General features: G+C 43.5%; 1 protein-coding gene across 4 annotated transcripts in view; it reads left to right on the forward strand.

Moving 5' to 3' along the window:
* Positions 1–15,879, forward strand: part of osbpl9 (oxysterol binding protein-like 9) — a 36,488-nt gene extending 20,609 nt beyond the window's left edge. For 3 of the 4 annotated variants that reach the window (XM_085264001.1, XM_085264004.1, XM_085264003.1), the window contains 18 exons: positions 1,976–2,005; positions 2,096–2,146; positions 2,653–2,691; positions 6,399–6,489; positions 7,179–7,283; positions 9,912–10,071; positions 10,229–10,341; positions 10,483–10,601; positions 10,715–10,800; positions 10,888–11,068; positions 11,218–11,302; positions 11,460–11,570; positions 11,653–11,716; positions 11,807–11,947; positions 12,045–12,123; positions 12,218–12,309; positions 12,398–12,533; positions 13,890–15,879. In XM_085264001.1, coding sequence (XP_085120127.1) covers positions 1,976–2,005; positions 2,096–2,146; positions 2,653–2,691; positions 6,399–6,489; positions 7,179–7,283; positions 9,912–10,071; positions 10,229–10,341; positions 10,483–10,601; positions 10,715–10,800; positions 10,888–11,068; positions 11,218–11,302; positions 11,460–11,570; positions 11,653–11,716; positions 11,807–11,947; positions 12,045–12,123; positions 12,218–12,309; positions 12,398–12,533; positions 13,890–13,964 — 1,758 coding nt within the window. In that variant the 3' untranslated portion in view covers positions 13,965–15,879. The remainder of the gene's footprint in view (positions 1–1,975; positions 2,006–2,095; positions 2,147–2,652; positions 2,692–6,398; positions 6,490–7,178; positions 7,284–9,911; positions 10,072–10,228; positions 10,342–10,482; positions 10,602–10,714; positions 10,801–10,887; positions 11,069–11,217; positions 11,303–11,459; positions 11,571–11,652; positions 11,717–11,806; positions 11,948–12,044; positions 12,124–12,217; positions 12,310–12,397; positions 12,534–13,889) is intronic. The other variant, XM_085264002.1, reaches the window with a different exon arrangement.
* The last annotated feature ends 1,865 nt before the right edge of the window (positions 15,880–17,744 follow it).

Here is a 17,744-nt window from a genome sequence, read left to right on the forward strand (position 1 = left end):
GAATGGAAACTGATAGCTGTCGGTGTATCGCAGATATTTCTGTTCCAAACTGGCCTAAAGCAGCAGTGATTTCAGAAGTGATCCTCTTATTTCAAAAGCTAAAGTTCAGTCCCCTCGATATTTATTTATCAGCCATGAAGAATAAAAATTAATCCTTCAAGGAGTAACCCTTGAAGCGCTTTCCTTAACTGAGTGGTTTCAGCTTTATTTCAGGCCTGCTTAGAGTCCAAAATGACTGGATGTGCATTAGAAAATCCCAGAAACTCTAATAGTCATCAAACCACATCTTTATTTATGAATGCTGAGGTGTCAGAACTCCTTAATGGTACAGGGGACGTCATCAGACGTCGTCTTAATGGGGGAAAGATGCATGAAGAAGATCAGTAGTCCTGACAAAGGACTAGGGCTGCCACAAACGATTATTTTGATAGTCGACTAGTCACCGATTATTTTTGCGATTAGTCGACTAATCAGATCATCATCCATTAGACGTAAAACTACAGCTTATTGCACCAGCAGCATCTGCTCTTATATAACTACCGGTATCATTAGCTTACAGCTTTAAGTGTTTAAGGTCTGTGCTAACTAACAATAAAGACAAGATGATAGTTTATTGAATTTTAATGAAATTTGCAGATTGTTTCGGTGAAGATTAATAAACTCCTTGCTATCTAAAATATAACAGGACACTGGAGTATATTCTGGAGCATCTCACACTTCTGATAATCAGCTGTCTGCTTGACGTTTATTCAGCTGTGTAAAAACTATAACTTTAATCTCATCCAAACCGATTTACTCAGGAACAAATAAAATACTAAAAAAAGCCAAACAATAACATTTTAAGTTATCTAAGTGACTCATATATCATGTTTAACCTGAGTAGCGAAAGACGGCGGTGGGTTTGAAAACGATTTGCGGGGAGTCCGGTGTTCTCACGGCGCTAGTGACCTAGTCCCCGGCTCGCTAACGAGCTAGTGGGTAACAGATGTCTCCGAAAACGTCGGAGCGCTTTTGAAAATATGCGGTGTCCTGATAAACTGAGCAGATATTTGAGGTTTACACAGCTACATTCTCGCCTGAAAATATGTTAAACGTTTATTTTGTGACCCAGAAAGAATAATAAGAGTAACATTAAAACTAACTAGCTGCCGCCATTGTTGGAAACTGCGCTGGGCCGCGCTATGAATTCTGGGACACAGCTGCTTCTTCTTCTTCTTCTTCTTCTTCGGGGTTTAACGGTAGCTGACATCCTTGTACATGCAGTGCTGCCATCTTCTGTTTCAGTCCGTTATTACACTCTTAAATCCTGCCACTTATTCCTGCGTCTTTTGTGATCGTACAAAGTTTCAAACGACGCGTCGACTATTAAATTAGTCGTCGACGATTTTGATAGTCGACGTAATCGTGACTAGTCGACAAATCGTGGCAGCCCTACAAAGGACCCGTCTGTTCTCCAGTGTTGCTTTAAGCTTAACCAAAACTTGCCACCACCTCTACTCACACCATAGGTTGCCCTCAGCTTGGACCGAGCTGCTGGCGACTGCGAGGCTGATCGATTCAGTAGTTCAGTTTTTTAGTTTGTGGTTTATTTTTTTCAGTCACTTAACTGACTAATGGACAATTTAAGAAGTACATGATGTAAAAAGGGGACTATTGTTCAAACTACAATCTTCCTTTTTCTGTAGCGCCTCTCAGGCCCGGTCAGTTCTCCGAGATGATCTTCTAATGTTTGAAGATTAGAGGTGTAAACGTTTAACCTTCAGGGCGTCTCACTAGCCTCTGGGGTTATATGTCCACTTCCTCTTTGAGTTTAACACCAGCTTTTGGTCACTTTACCTGGTTGCTTGTGCCGACTGCATCAAAGCTTTCACAGCTGGAGTTTCAAGCCCCGGCTGAAGCCAGTCAGGCGTCATTACTCGCATCAGTATTTCTGCTCTTTAACCTCATTTTTTACTTCTTTCTGTTCTTTCGACAGAAAATTGAACATTTGAAGGAGACTACTTGTGTAAGTCAGAGAATGAACACATTTTCCTTCCTGTTGGGTTTAGAAGTCACTTCCTTCCTAATTAATTGCTCTGTGATTTTTCCCTTTCAGAGTATGGTAGAGTCCATCAAGCACTGTATTGTACTGCTGCAGATTGCCAAGGTAAGCACAGCACGAGTCCGCTCTCTGCAGTTTGCCATTTCTTCATAACCATTGTTCTTGTGAAACCACATGAGTGTGCACTGTGTTACCTCGCATCCCTGGGGTAGTTCCCTGCTTACACTTGCTATCTGGGTCGGTGGTTGGTGAGGGTGTTGTCCAGTGTTCGTTTCATCACATGTTCTGTTCAGCCTTCTGAAAGGAAGTGGAGCAATCGTTTCTGCTTTGTTAGCTGTTTGATAAGGAAAGCAAAAAACACACACGTGGATTATCTCACACAGTAGTGCAATCCTGTCGTTTTCACTACTGAAAGAAGTGGCAAGTCTGGATTTGACCGTGTGATGAAAGGATCGCTGTATGTGGCAACTTGGGGAAAGTTTTGGAGCTTAACGCGAGAGACCCGGGCCTCGTTTGCACCGCACCGCGGCAGATGCTCGCGATGCTTTTATGAAATGACTCTTGAACCTTCACATACAATGAGTCTAACACTGTCTTCTTAAAATTTTAAGGACCAAAGTAACGAACAGCAACACGCAAACGGACCTATAGTAAGTTTGACCCTTTCTGTCCATGACAAAAGTCGAAATCAAACAAACTGCTAACTTTCTTTTCTCGCTTAATAGACTCTCTCCTGTTAGACCAGCAGATGTACAGATCTGTTTAGTGCATGCAGTCTAATTTGGGTCTAAGCTTTCCTTCATGTTTCCTGCTGCCTTCTTCTTAATTAAATCAATATCTTCCTCTAAAATCTAATATTTATTTATTTTGTAACTATTTTTCCTTCATGAAGACATGAAATGTATATGTGCAAATGGTGCTACACAAAATGCAGATTGAGTGTATATTAGTACATCTCAAAAATGTCAAGTATTGTGAAAAGTTTATCATTTTATTCAAAAAGGTAAACATTCATGTAAATGTTAGTATTTTGTTGACGATGGCCTATAACTGTTATTCAGTTCCTCAAATTATTGAAGTATTTCATTTTCAGTGTGAGTAAATTACTCTTCACTCTTAGTTTAGTAACCACAGTCGTTGGGAAGAACGCTGACTCGACAGCTGTCCAGATGAAGATCGAGTTTATGCCACAGCAAAGCTGTTTTGAAGCATGTTAATGGAAAGTGTGGTAGGAACAGTTGCACAAGCAGTAGCAATTACCTGAGCCGTGAGTGGATTGTCAGGAAAAGCGGACGGCGTCCACTCTTTAGGTAAGAGCGTCTCTAAACTCAAGCCATATATCTGATGGACCGCATACAGCTGCTTTAATCTTAAGTGGACCAGGAAAATTCCCCTTTCTGCCGCTGCACAGTTAATCCCAGAGATATCGCAATCTAAGGAAAAGAAGTGCAGTGGTAACAGTGGGTCATTTTTCCACACGATGGAGAAATGCTGCTGAAAGAAATTGATTAGCATAACTGTGTGGGCTCGTATTGTAAAGTGTAAATTCAGCTCATTGCCCAGACAGTGAGTTTTATTAATGAGCAAAGTCAGTTTATTTTCCTTTTCCCTTTTTGTTTCTTTGCTGCGGTCACATTTTTAGGGTGATTTTAGGGTGCCGTGCCGTCTGCTGGTGATGGTTGATCCACTGTGTTTTATCCACACTGTGGACAAGAGTGCGTCTGCCATTGTTCAAGAGGAATAGGAGAAACCCCAAAAATACAGATGATGTTCAGTGTAGTGTATAAGTCGGCATATGGAGATCCTTTTTGTTTGATCTGAGGAAGCCTTCTAATAATTTGACATACTGGCTGTTTGTAGCTGATAAAGGCCTGAAATATCTCACTTTACAGAATATATGAAAGTTTATCTCTTTAAATTAAATTATGAAAAATAAACCTTTACACAATACTCGGTGTTCTGAGATGCACTAGTGTAAGTGCACATGGGACACGTGTGATCGCATGCCTGCGTATACAAGTGTTGCCCATCACTTGTGGGGCAGGGATAGCTCAGTAGGTAAAGTGGTCGCCCCATGATCGGAAGGTCGGCGGTTCGAATCCACTTAACGGCTACCCTGAGGTACCCCTGAGCAAGGTACCGTCCCTACACACTGCTCCCCGGGCGCCTGCTTAGTGGGCTGCCCACTGCTTCACTGAGTGAATGGGTCAAATGCAGAGAAAAACAAGTAATTTCCCCATGGGGATCAATAAAGTATCCATTATTATTATTATTATTATTATTATTCACTTACTAATTAGAGGAATCGAAGTCACCATTGATCGGTCATTGTCACACTGCCTGCTTATTGAACCACTGAGCACTAATAGCTGGAAAGCCGTGCAGAAAGCACTCCTGGGCTTCTGCAGATATTCGTGTTGAAGGCCACGACAGGATTTACGCACGTTTTGAACCACTAAAGCTTTCAGCAGTAAGAGTTCCTGTTAACTGTTTTTCAAAATAAAACGGCTCTAAAAATTACCAGACCTAAAAAGGCGATAAAACATGACACAGTTGTTATGACCTAATACCAGATTATGTGTCTCATGTATACTAATGACTACTAATTATTGACCTGCAAAATAAATCAACTGAAGGTGGATATCACTACTTCCATCTTTGGAAAAAGCAAAGGATCGAGAAGTGTTTGTAGATCGTTTAATACAACACAACCTCCCACTTTAAGCAAGACCTCCGCGTAAGCCGGCTAGCTCACAGGACTGCATTGATCTTACAGCTGGCTTAATCTCTTATCATTAAGTATAGTATTATGTAGTATAAATAGCACAGCGAAAGCTCTGCCTATGCACATACCTGCACGTGCCACCTTTGTATGCCATAGGCTTTCCACTAATCGTACCTCTGCTGAATGTCTGTCACTGCCTGCACAGCAGTGATGCATGCACCGTAGGCCTTTGTTTAAGATGCTCCAGGCGTCAGCAGCACGTTTGACCCTGTCAAACTGCACTGCCTGGGGAATTGCTGCAAAGTGCAAGAATCATTTAAACCAAGCTCACGAGAAGCATGTTCAGTAGTTATGTCAAAATAATTTATGTGCTGTGGGTGGCTGAGGGGTTGCACTGCTGCGAGAGCTGCTCATTGCATTAATATTGCATTCACTTGGAGGGGTAGAGAGGTTATTGATCATTAGAGTTTAAAACCCTTTTTAGCTTTTTTTGATGACCTTGCTCTTCACATGCTTTTTTCCTCTGTCGTGCTTGCATAGCCATAGGCTGGTCCGTATACATAATTGGATCTAATTAGAAGCCGTCGAGTTACGTTTATGAAGGCATGTGGACGCTGGAACCATTAGAAGTAGAAAGAACAGAACAGACGCAGGAAGTTTGGAGATAGGAGGGCAAATCCTTGACCTCTGTATCTTTTTTGTTTAGCGTTTAGATAAAGGTTTATTGTCAGTTATCTCGACCTATAAACGGAGAAAAACAAGGTCAGTGTAATTCCTATAACTCAGTTCAGTAAAAACCTCACGTCACACCTCGGCCTAATCTCACAGCCGTAACACGAAGTCGCTGCGTTCCTGTTGAGCTCAGATTATCTCAAAATAGAGAAAAGGTGTAGAAGTCAGAAACTGCAGGTCAGGTTTGCGTTATAATGTCACTAAATGTTGTTTCCTGGCGGTGAGCTGTTGGGGAACGAGGGGCGAGATATTTTTGGTGTATCTCGTGTGGTTGCTGGTGTTCCTGTCAGATGGGTCGTTGGGGCTGTGACCACATGGTGTCGACAGGCTGCTGTTTGTATGCATGCAGCGTTTGCCACGAATCAAGGCAGGCCTCTACAAATGATTACTACTGTAGTGTTTATTAACCCCCCCGACCCCCCCCCAGGCCTTTTTAAAGAAGAAACAGGCTGCTCAGATGTCAAGAGTCAACGTTAGCAGTTGTGTAGAGCTACTCCTAGCGTTTGCATGTCAAGCTGTGTTGTTGGTTTCATATTGATTGCATTAATTAAGCTTGGCAACGCCGCTCTTTCCAGGAAATCAAGTGCGAGGAAATTGATCTGCGCCGGCTGGATGGTGCATTGTTTAGTTCGCTCTTCACATAGGTGCACCGAGTTGTGATCAGGTCATACTGTTCCCCTTCTGGGTTTGAGAGGATAAAGGAGCAGGTGGATCCTTGCAGAGTAGGACTGTTTCTGAACTAAAAGCCAAACTGCTTTCGATTTAGTTTTTTCTAAACCAGTAGAGTGTGTGTGTGTGTGTGTGTGTGTGTGTGTGAGAGAGAGATTGTTGCAGCAAAGCTCTGATGTCGTTTTTTGTTGTAAAGGGCATCGTTGTGTGTGTTTGTTTTTTTTCCTCCAGAGCACCATCAACCCAGTGGATGGGATCTACCAGCCCCCTCTGGACACTCCAGCGGTGAACACAATGCCAACACAGACAACACTACCCCCAGGTACATCTGCCTCCCCAACATGTGGCAGACATTTAAAAGTAACAGCTGTCACTTACTGTGTTGAGACATGCTGAGAGGTTGTTGGTGTTATATACTTAAAGGTGACAGCAGCTCCCCCTGTGGTTGGGATTGGAATCGCAGAACCGTTAGAGAAATGTGTCAAATCTGTCGATGTTCTGTCCTTGGATGACATTTGAAATTATGTTTCAGCTGCAACTGGAAACATGTTCTAGTGTGACAGTACCATCACCAGTATTGATAAATATTCTTAATAGTCTCTCAGTATTTGAAGGTAAACCTTCACACAGGGTTTAGCAGCATTATTCCCTCTCTTCTTCTCCTTCTTTTAAATTAAGGATCTGTGTTGAAGCAGATTCCTGTTTTGTGGGCTAATATGGTTTATCCACTCAACAAGAATCCTCACATGTCTTGACTGAACTCTGACTAAATCTTTGGCTATTTCAGTCAGATGACTATGACTAGACTAAAAAAAAAAAGGCTATAAAATCAGCAGTGCGAAGTAGGCCGTTCTAATTTTGGTCTCTTATAATAGACGGTGTAATCCCCGCTCACAGATGAAGCTTCTGTCTGCAGCGTCCTGCCACGTGGCATGAGATGCTGCTTTTAATGGGTTCTGGCTTCGTTTCGAGGCTTCGGCGCTAACTCTGCTTTCTCTCCGTTTGATGAAGACGCGTCTCAGGTGTGCAAATCAGACCAACGACCCTCCACGTTACCTGTTGGTCCTGTCGTCACAGTGATGGGCAGTCTGCAGACCCCGACTCCCAACAGCACAGGTGAATTCAATTCAGTGTCATGAACTGGACTAATTTTTGTGAAATGCTGAAATGGCTATATGTTATTGAAACGGGTTCCTCATACTGCCGAGCAGCCCAATCAGCAGGTTAGAGTCTGTTTAGTTATTTTGTTGTTGTTGTAGCTGTGTGATCTGTAAACTGCACACAACCTTTTTTAATGGTAAACAGTGGACAGAAGAATGTGTTTCCCTGAGGACATGGTAACCACAGGGAAACCAGGTATGATACTGACGATCTGTTGATGAAAAGTTCAAGCTTTCATACTCGGACTCTTCGTACATTATCAGGAGTTAAGCAGCCAAACTTGGCACCCTGATGGGTTTTATTTAAATCGCTTGTTATGATGTTGTTTAGGAGCCACCAAACAATGGACTACAATCACATAGCAAACAGTACAGTAGCATGGACATGTAATAGTAGATTTAAGGTGATTTGGGTGAAATGTGTTTACATAATTTGATGCCACTGCCCCCCAGTGGCCAAAAAAGATCCTTTTTTTTTTTCATTTCATTCTTGACCTTCAAACAATTACTTTAAATGACATTTAGTGCCGTCTTTGTCTATTTGTAGCAGGGCTGCCACAAACGATTTTGTTGATAGTCGACTAATCAGATCATCATCCATTGGACGTAAAACGTACAGCTTATTGCACCAGCAGCATCTGCTCTTATATAACTATCATTAGCTTACAGCTTGAAGTGTTTAAGGTGCTAACTAAAAATAAAGACAAGATGTTTATTAAATTGTAATGAAATTTGCAGATTGTTTCGGTGAAGTTTAATAAACTCCTTGCTATCTAAAATATAACAGGACACCGGAGTAAATTCTGGAGCATCTCACACTTCTGATAATCAGCTGTCTGCTTGACGTTTATTCAGCTGTGTAAAAACTATAACTTTAATCTCAGCCAAACCGATTTACTCAGGAACAAATAAAACACTGAAAAAAGCCAAACAATAACATTTTAAGTTATCTAAGTGACTCGTATATCATGTTTAACCGGAGTAGCGAAAGACGGCGGGGATCTAAAAATTATGTGCCGGGAGTCTGGTGTTTTTCGCCGGCTCTAGTGAGCCTTGAACCCGGGTTAGCTATCGAGCTGGTGGTTAACAGACGATGGAGCACTTTTACACAAATATGTGATGTCTTGATAAACAGAGCAGATATTAGTTTACACAGCTACATTCTTACCTGAAAATATGTTAAAAGTTTATTTTGTGACCCAGAAAGAGGAATAAGAGTGATATTAAAACTTAGGAGCTGCCGCCATTGTTGGAAACTGGAATTGGCTGAGCTATGAATTCTGGGATAGGTTGGGCCACGAAGGACACGCCCGACCCATCCTTCAAATCTGGGGAAAAGGAGGACATATTTGTCGGCCTTATTTGGAGGAGTCTTCGAATTTGCGAAGCCTCCGTCACGTCACTGTAACGTGATCGGCCTCCTAATGCGGCGTCCAAAGGATGCGGCCCCTGAATTTGGACACTAGTGATGTGCGGATCGATACTGAAATATCGATTCCTCAGATACCAGTCGTTTATGTTCTAGAATCATAAGACAATAAAACAGGACAACAAACAATAGGTAACAACACAACAAGCTAGACCAGCCAACTAGTTAGAATCAAAAGCCAAAGTAAAAAGATGAGTTTTAAGACGTGATTTAAAAGACTGGATCGACTCGGCAGTACGAACATGAACAGGGAGGTAATTCCAGAGGTGCCACGGATGCAAAGGCCCGGTCACCTCTCGACTTCATTCGAGACCCAGGTTGTGCTAGGAGCCTGTGATTGGACGATGTAAGTGCTCAGAAAGATAGCTGGGTGCTAAATTATTCAGAATTTTAAAAGTGAACAAAAGACTTTTAAAATCTATGCGATATTTAACAGGGACCCAATGTAGTTTGGTTAAAATTGGAGCGAATCGTTCATAGATTCTCGTACCTGTTAAAAGACGCGCAGCTGCATTTTGAATTAACTGAAGCCGGTAAAGAGAAGACTCTTAAATCCTGCTACTTATTCCTGCATCTTTAGGATCTTACAGTCGACCCGTCTATTAAATTTGTCATCGACATAATCGTGGCAGTCCTAATTTGTTTTACTGCAGTTTTACAGGTTACAGGTCGTTAACAAAAATGCTATTTTTAGGAGCATTTTGAGGCTCGTGTGTTTTGTTAAATGCGTGAAAGCGTGCCACTGAACGCAAGTTAAAATGAGCAGAAAGCAGAGGTTGCAGCCTGTTTGCCGTCTCTGCTGAGGCTGCAGTATTAAAATGCTGCGCCGTGCAATAAGGAGACAGGCGGCATGCTTGAGAGTACTGTCAATACGCTCTGCAGAGAAAGTCTTCACTGTGTTAAGTCGGCTTATTGGTGCCGAGCACATCCTGCTGAACAGCAGAGCTGGGAAACGGGGGCTCCAGTCGAACAATATAATGTTGATTTCATCACCATGGCATCGTGTAGGGCAGGCGCCGGCGAGCTTCTGCATCAACAGAGGCCTTTTGGCTCCTCCTACCAAACAGACAGGCGGATGACAGATGTATGTATGAGTGGGCTGATGGCGTGAGGCACACCGTTCGATTACATTTTTTTCATGTGTGTGTTTTTTAGGGAGTGGCCCGTCAGGCCCCAGCAGCGGTGTCGCCTCCCCGGCTCACATCCCCCTCCCCTCACACTCGGTGCCAGACTTCTCCTACTCCTCCAGTGAGGACGAATTCTATGACGCCGATGAGTTTTACCAGAGCAACACTTCCCCCAAACACTGCATAGAGTGAGTACAGCAGCAAGAAATATTCTGCTTGGATTGAATAAAAATCCAACAGCATGAGCATTTGCAATCTGAGAAGTTTGCCTCTTGTTTTATATTTATTCTTTATCCCCTTTATCTCTATTGCTTCCTGCTTCCTTGCTCCTCCTCCTGCACCCAGTCCCTCAGGGCCTCCAGCTGCCTCGCCCCTTACTAACGAAGAAACTGCTCTGAAACGACCCAACACTACAGAGTCCCTCAACTCTTCGATGTCCAATGGCACCACAGACACGGGTAAAAAGGGAAATAATCACGAGACACCTGATCACATCGCAGCTGATTGTCCCTCACTGATTAAACTCTAAGCATGAGGCGTTATTTAAATCATATTTTACTACATGATGGTGAAATATGTGGCTCTGCTCTTGTCCTCAGACCAGTTTGACTGTCACGATGACCGTGACGACGACGGTGAAAGGGAGTCTGTGGAAGAGCACAAGAGCGTCATCATGCATTTGCTGTCTCAAGTTCGACTGGGCATGGACCTCACAAAGGTCAGGACCTCTTAGCGTCTTAGCCGCCCTAATTGTTCCGTCGCGGCGTTTCGCTCTCCAGCGCTGTCGGCGTAAGGTTTTCTTTTTTAACAACACTTCACTGTATTTCCCAGGTGGTCCTGCCTACCTTCATCCTAGAAAGAAGGTCTTTGTTAGAAATGTATGCAGATTTCTTTGCACACCCCGACTTATTTGTAAGGTACGTACCATTTCAGCTGTTTATCATCATGCACACTCTGGCATGAGGGTAGGCCGTCATTCAGTACTTGTTTCTTTTACTCGCTAGTATCGCTGAGCAGCCAGAGCCCAGGGAGCGGATGGTGCAGGTGGTGAGGTGGTACCTGTCGGCTTTCCATGCCGGAAGGAAAGGCTCAGTGGCCAAGAAACCGTACAACCCAATCCTAGGAGAAGTCTTCTACTGCCACTGGGATCTTCCCAGCGAGACAGAGGAGCCTTCGCCACCTACGGTGAGGCCGTTTGTCACTGCGGTCAAGTAGATTTTTGATCCAGTAATAATTTCAATTATTACTTTTACAAGTTCCTGAATCGTCGATCTGCAGTTCTAACCAAGAATCACAATCCTGCTCTCAATGTGCTTCGTTCTCGCACGTTTCAGGAGACGGTATCAGAAGGCCCGGTTCCCTGGGCTTCATCCAACAGCGTGTCTTTTGTGGCAGAGCAGGTCTCTCACCACCCGCCCAGTAAGTGTAAACGCAGAATTGCTCATTACATGTAGATCCAGAAGGGTGTGGCGGAGGCTTTAGAAAAGTAAAAATGTTTGGGTTTTATTTTCTGCACGATCGCTGATGTGTTGCTGTTTTTGCACCACTAATTATTTCCTGCATTTTTCCCCTGTAGTTTCTGCGTTCTACGCCGAGTGCTTAAGTAGGAAGATCCAGTTCAACGCTCACATCTGGACTAAATCTAAGTTTCTGGGCATGTCCATAGGCGTCCACAACATCGGCCAAGGTACACTAAGCTCTGCCTTATATTCTCTGATGAGTGTGATTCAGTGAATCTTTGTGTTAAGTGACCTCTGGCCTCTCTCCAGGCTGCGTGTCATGTTTGGAGCACGATGAGCATTACATTCTCACCTTTCCTAACGGATATGGCAGGTAGGTGCCGTTAACGCGTCCCTGTGCTCGCCTGTGTCATCGCTCAGTCGGTCGTTACTTTGTTTCGCTGACCTACGCCTGTCTGTCCAGGTCGATCCTCACTGTGCCGTGGGTGGAGCTTGGTGGAGAGTGCAACATCTCCTGCTCCAAGTCGGGCTACAGCGCTAACATCGTGTTCCACACCAAACCCTTCTATGGTGGAAAGAAGCACAGAATCACTGCAGAGATCTTGTAAGAGCCATGTGGTTATATCACATTATTTAAGGATTGCTGAGAGTCTGCTCTTTAATACACAAGATGACATCTGGGTTTGGTTCCGTCCCTGCAGTTCACCAAACGACAAGAAGTCTTTCTGCTCCATTGAGGGAGAGTGGAACGGAGTCATGTATGCTAAATGGGCGACTGGAGTGAGTCCTTTGTTTTATTTACGTTACAAAATGTAGGAAATCACTACCTTAAATGAATTAATACGTGTGTGAACGTGTTTTCATATGTTTCTAGGAGAACACGGTGTTCATAGACACTAAGAAGATGGGCATCGTTAAGAAGAGAGTGAGGAAGCTGGAAGACCAGCTCGAGTACGAGTCTCGAAGGTGAGGAGAGGATCCGTGTCGGACCTCAGCCGTCTCACGGGATCCTTTAACTCTAAATGTTTGACTTTCAAACTTTTACCCCTGTTAGACTGTGGAAGGATGTGACTCTGAACCTGAAGATAAAAGACATCGATGCAGCGACAGAAGCCAAGCACCGGTTGGAGGAGAAACAGAGAGCTGAAGCCAGAGAGAGGAAGGAGAAGGAGCAGCAGTGGGAGACCAGGGTGAGGATTTCCTTAGCGTACCATGGGATCTGAGTATTATGGGCAATATAGCTTTAAAATTCTGTCAGGATATTTGCAGTGTGGCTCCAAAGTGTAGTGTTTTACACAAATGCATGTGAAAGGTTGCTGGTTTGATTCCAGCTTGAGACACAAATCACTTGTAGGCTGCATCAGAAAGAGCAACCAGACTAAAACGTGCAGAGCTACCCGCTGCAGGTACCAGGGAGCAGCTGAAAGTAGCTTCATTTCAAGGAAATGTACAACAATCATATTTATGACAATAAAAGGAAAATGCTGAGCAACATTTTATCTGTGAGTGCAGCTTTCAGGCAGCAGCAGCATTTATTAGTGCAAACAACACGAAGGACGCTTTCTATCCTTCTTTTCCAATGAGCTGCTGTCATCCATGACACACCACCCACTTAACGTGGAATCTATCGCCACAAAGCGTTATAGTGCAGCAGTAGTGACACAGCAATATATCCAGTGAGGTGGGGGTGGCTGTAGCTCAGGAGGTGGAGCAGGTCATCTACTTATCGGAAGGTTGGTGGTTTGATTTCATGCCAAACATCCTCGGGCAAGATGCTAACCCCAGGTTTCTCTGATGCAGCCATTGGAGTGCGAGTGTTAAGCATGGAATCAAGTGCTTGTATGACGGGTGCGACTGGGTGAACACGGCATGTTGTATGTAGAGTAGAAAAGCATTATAGAAGAACCAGCTCATTGCACAAAACACACCCGGGTAATGTTTTCCGTGGAACGTTTAAGGAAAAGTAACAACAACCGGATATTAGGTCAAGCTTTTTGACCAGGCATCAGGAATTTCTATTCACCGTTTGATCCTCCTGACTTGTGGAGTGCAGCTAGTTAGCGGATGTGTTTGGGTCAGGCGTCACTATCTGCTAGTGTCCCTGTTTTGTAGCCTGGTTATATTCAGCAGTCTGCTTTTTGTCTGCAGTGGTGAAACGAGGTTGTTACTAGTTTAGTGGAACAGTTTTCTTGCATCATTTGCAAAATCCCGTGCATGAGCACCGTGCATGAGCACCGTGCATGAGCACCGTGCATGAGCACCGTGCATGAATCCTGCACTTTCCCAGAACCAAATAGCCATCAGAGGCTAACACGAGTCTCTCTCTGAGCTTGTGTCGTCGTCATGGACACTAAGGAAAGTAAACACACGGTGTATTTGACATATCGCAGCCATAACTGTCGTGGCAATGGAAGCGAAGCCTTCTCCGTACCGCAAACTTTAAATTCCACACATCTCAGAGAGATCAGTGACAACATTGTAATTTTACTTTCAGAAATACTTCAGATATCGAGTATAATAATTCTCATTGCTCTGTGTTTCTGTAGCTATTCCACGAGGACGGCGAGTGCTGGGTCTACGACGAGCCGCTATTAAAGAGATTAGCCTCCCAGAGGCACTGAGAAGAGCGCGCCGCACTCGGATGCATCAAGAATGCACACACAACAGAGTCTTCATAAGAACTCTTTTGCAGAAACCACTTGTTATTCAAGCCTTGGAATGACTGATGATTGAATCTCTACACTGCTTTGCATTTGACTGTAAAACAATATGGAAATGAATGAAAAGCATCAAAGATGTAACATGAATATTAGTAAAGCTCCTCTCCTTATTTCGTCAGTCTCTCATCCACCGATACCCGCCACCTGCCAACATGAGACTCAGCAGCACAGAGTGGAGAGGTCATGTGCCTCCCGCTCATCCACACCCTTCAGCAGCTCCACAGGATGAGCCAGAGCAACACTCCTTTCCTACATCTATAGTTTTTTGCTGGGGGGGTGGGGGTCTGTGGTCAATGGTGTTTGGCTCAAGTAATAGCACGAGAAATAAAACGGCGCTCTACATCTCAGGGAATCTGGTGACTGAGGAAAGAAAGCTGGTGCCCCCACCCAGAGTCTGACAGCCTTATAACGGTGGAACGGATGAATCTTAAAGGGGCGGGAGAGGAAAATCTCTGCTTGCCTGCAACTAGTTAGAACTGTTTATATATAGATATACATATGATGGATATATAAATATATATTCTTTTTTTATTTCTAATGCTCTTATTGTTTATTTTTCTTTGCGGCAATAGTGTAAAAACATATTTGAGGATCTGAATCTGAACCTTTACATCCTTAGGAGTCATTCCATTTAGCCTTTCAATGTTTCGTTCCCATTTCAGAGTTACCTTTGCCACCCATTTGGATCACTCTCGCTGTTCTGTGTCTCGAGTATTATCCAGAAACGAAGCCCTGCAGAAAGCCATAGCATCTAAACGCTGATTTCGGGAGTTGTGGCTGATTTCAAATATGCAATACTGATAGAAAAAACAAAGTTTGCCTGTGGGAGGACAAATTCTGTCCATTATGCCAAAAAAAAGGTTTAGAGAAAAGGCTGAAGGGACTTTTGTCTGGACAGAGACCAAAACAGTCTTCTGAGAAGGTTTTGAAGGCATTTATGAACAAATGATTGTTTACATACTTTTGTCTTTCTGGACAGCAGGTCCATGAAGAGGACGTAAAGCTCGAACTGAGTCTGTAAAGTCTGGTTTTGTTCTCGTTTTCCCTTCAGATCAGAGTGGGGCGCCTCGTTATTCGCTTGCACGTTGTCGGAGTGCGAAGAGCGAAAACGTGAGACGGCCTTTAAAAACACTGGTGCACTTTCATAGTGCTGCTACAGTCCAGACGTTGTTCTGCTGGTTGAATCTTCTGTTTTCCAAGTTTCAGAACCACATATTTATCCTGCTGTACACCCCCAGCTTTGTTGAACCATTGTTCTTTCTCTTATTTGCAGCTGCATCGGTTGGATCTGAATGCAATGGTAGTTGGATGAGATGAAGAAATAAAAATATATTTATCTTTGCCTGAAAATGCGGTAGCAAGCTCACAACAGCCCCCCTGTTGACCCCCTTCTTTTTTCTTTTTCTTTTTAATCTTTGTGATTTGATTATTGTATCTCCTAAATATTTGGCCATTGTGTTCAGTGAGACCCTTTAAGCCATATATTCATGTATCTGGTGAAGGGATCTGCAGAGACGAGCATATAGTTGGTGCTGTATGCAAAACCAGCGAAACGCTTGTTGAATTGAATTCATCAGAATCAGACAAAAATGCCTTTTGAAAATAATCAACATGAAGGATTCTAAGAAATTTCTTTGTATTTTTTTCCCATGTTTTGTGTTTGTGGAGGCCTCGCCATTCATTTCAGTTCTGCTCAGTATTGCCTGATAGAGAGCAATCAAAACAAATGTATTTTTTATTTCCTTCTCATCATAACCATTGATTGTATCCAATTCTCCTGTTTATTGATGCAAAATATTAAATCTCCATGAGTTTACTCCTGTGAGCTTTTTGTCATGCTTCCCCTCAAATCACGCTGGTGCCGTGTTGGACCGCCTTTTCCTGTTTTGTGGGTAGATTCACCGAGGTGTGGGAAGCATTCCTCAAGGGACTTTGGTCCATATGGACATGATGCTATCACACAGTTGACGTGTGGCATTAACAAGGCATTTCCAGCTAAACACCTGCTGCTCACTATGTGTTTTCTCTTTTTCAGTCGGACTCTAAACCCCAGAGATGTTTGGTTTACTTGAAGTGACACGAAGTCTGTTTATTCAGCCTCGTAGGTTATCAGGGGACTGCTTTTGAGCCTAGTGTACGTATCCTGTCACCTCCAGGATCAAATGTATAACTATTTATTAAACACCCAGCTATCAAAAATATCTGAGCTCTGTTGATTTTAGCAGTTTGATTAAACATTTTTTTTAAATTGCCCCTTTGGTGCACTTAGCGTGGTGGAAATGCTACACCCCGCTCCAGTCTATATTTGCGCACTCAGTTTGTTGACATCTTTTTATTCTCAGAAGAGCGTGGCCCTTCTTCCACCTCACTGCGCTCTTTATCGGCAGGGACTTCAAAAACACTTGTGCAAGTGTCGAGGGACTTTAAAAATAGAACCTGACACGAGGCGCGTCTGCGAGGTGGGACCTGCAGATTAAATAATAATGCAGGACACAGTGTGCCTGCAGGCTCCAGCAGGAGGAGGTTGTTCAAGAAAGTTACATCAATTTAAGAAGCAAACAGACTAATGTGAGGATTTTTTGGATCAGTCTGGGTACTTTGACTCCTACATTATGGAAAAATACGTTTTTCAATCCATAATAGTGAAAATTAACATTGGGATCTAAAATTTCACCTCAGTTAATGCAGATTTTTTACATATACTGGTCACCCTTGCTTTTCTATCTCAGCCTTTTAATAATAATTTTTTTAAAAGGCTTTTTGATTACACTGTGTAACACAGTTTTAGTACCTGTGTACTTGTTTGTGCCTCAAAGAGGAAGCATGTGATAGAGAGGAACTGTGGTTCTGTATGAAGAGGGTGATGCAGTATGAAGAAAAGAAAAGTCCTGTTTCTCTTCATTAAGTATCCTGGTAAACGGTGGGCTTGCAAGCCCAGAGTCTGGCTGATCCTGAACCACTGAAAAACTCTGCCATCTATGATGGTACACAAGATGATTTACATGTGGTTGCTAAAAAGAGACTAAACATATGGCACCAACAGCCTGTAGGGTGAGAAGATGAAACAGTAAGACAAATAATACAGAGGTGATTATGTCAAAAACACCAGGGAATAGGTAACTGTCTTGGTTACAGGTATGGTATGCAGAACCAACAGAATGTTAAATGCTAAACATTCAGAGAAGTTAGTCTCTCTCAATATTCATTATCAGATAGGAGTGAGATGGGTTCAAGGCTGGGGGTGATGCTGCTCTCAGCCCCTTCTTGTTTACGGTGGTGGTGGACAGGTTGACAGATGAGGCCAGGCAGGAGTCTCAAGGACTCTCATGTTCACAGACACTGTGATCTGTAGTGAGAGTAGGCAGCAGGTGGAGGTGAGCCTGGAGAAGTAGAGGCATGGATGAGTTTAAATACCTGGGGTCAACCATCCAAAGCAACAAACAACAGAGGTGAAGAAGAGAGTGCATTCAGGGTGGAGTGGGTGGAGGCGAGTATCAGGGGTGATTTGTGACAGAAAGGGAAGGTTTACAAGCTACTAGTGAGACCTGTGATGATGGAGACGGCAGTACAGGAGGTGGAGTTAAAAATAGTGTTGAGGTTGAACAGTTGAACCTGAGCTGGTTTGGACCTGTGCAGACCTGTGCGGAGGAACCGTGGATACACGACAGATGTTGAATGTGG

This window comes from Mchenga conophoros, linkage group LG23, assembly GCF_057382185.1.
Source record: "Mchenga conophoros isolate Kocher_MC1m ecotype Shallow Benthic linkage group LG23, M_conophoros_male_GT1.1, whole genome shotgun sequence".
Taxonomy (NCBI): domain Eukaryota; kingdom Metazoa; phylum Chordata; class Actinopteri; order Cichliformes; family Cichlidae; genus Mchenga; species Mchenga conophoros.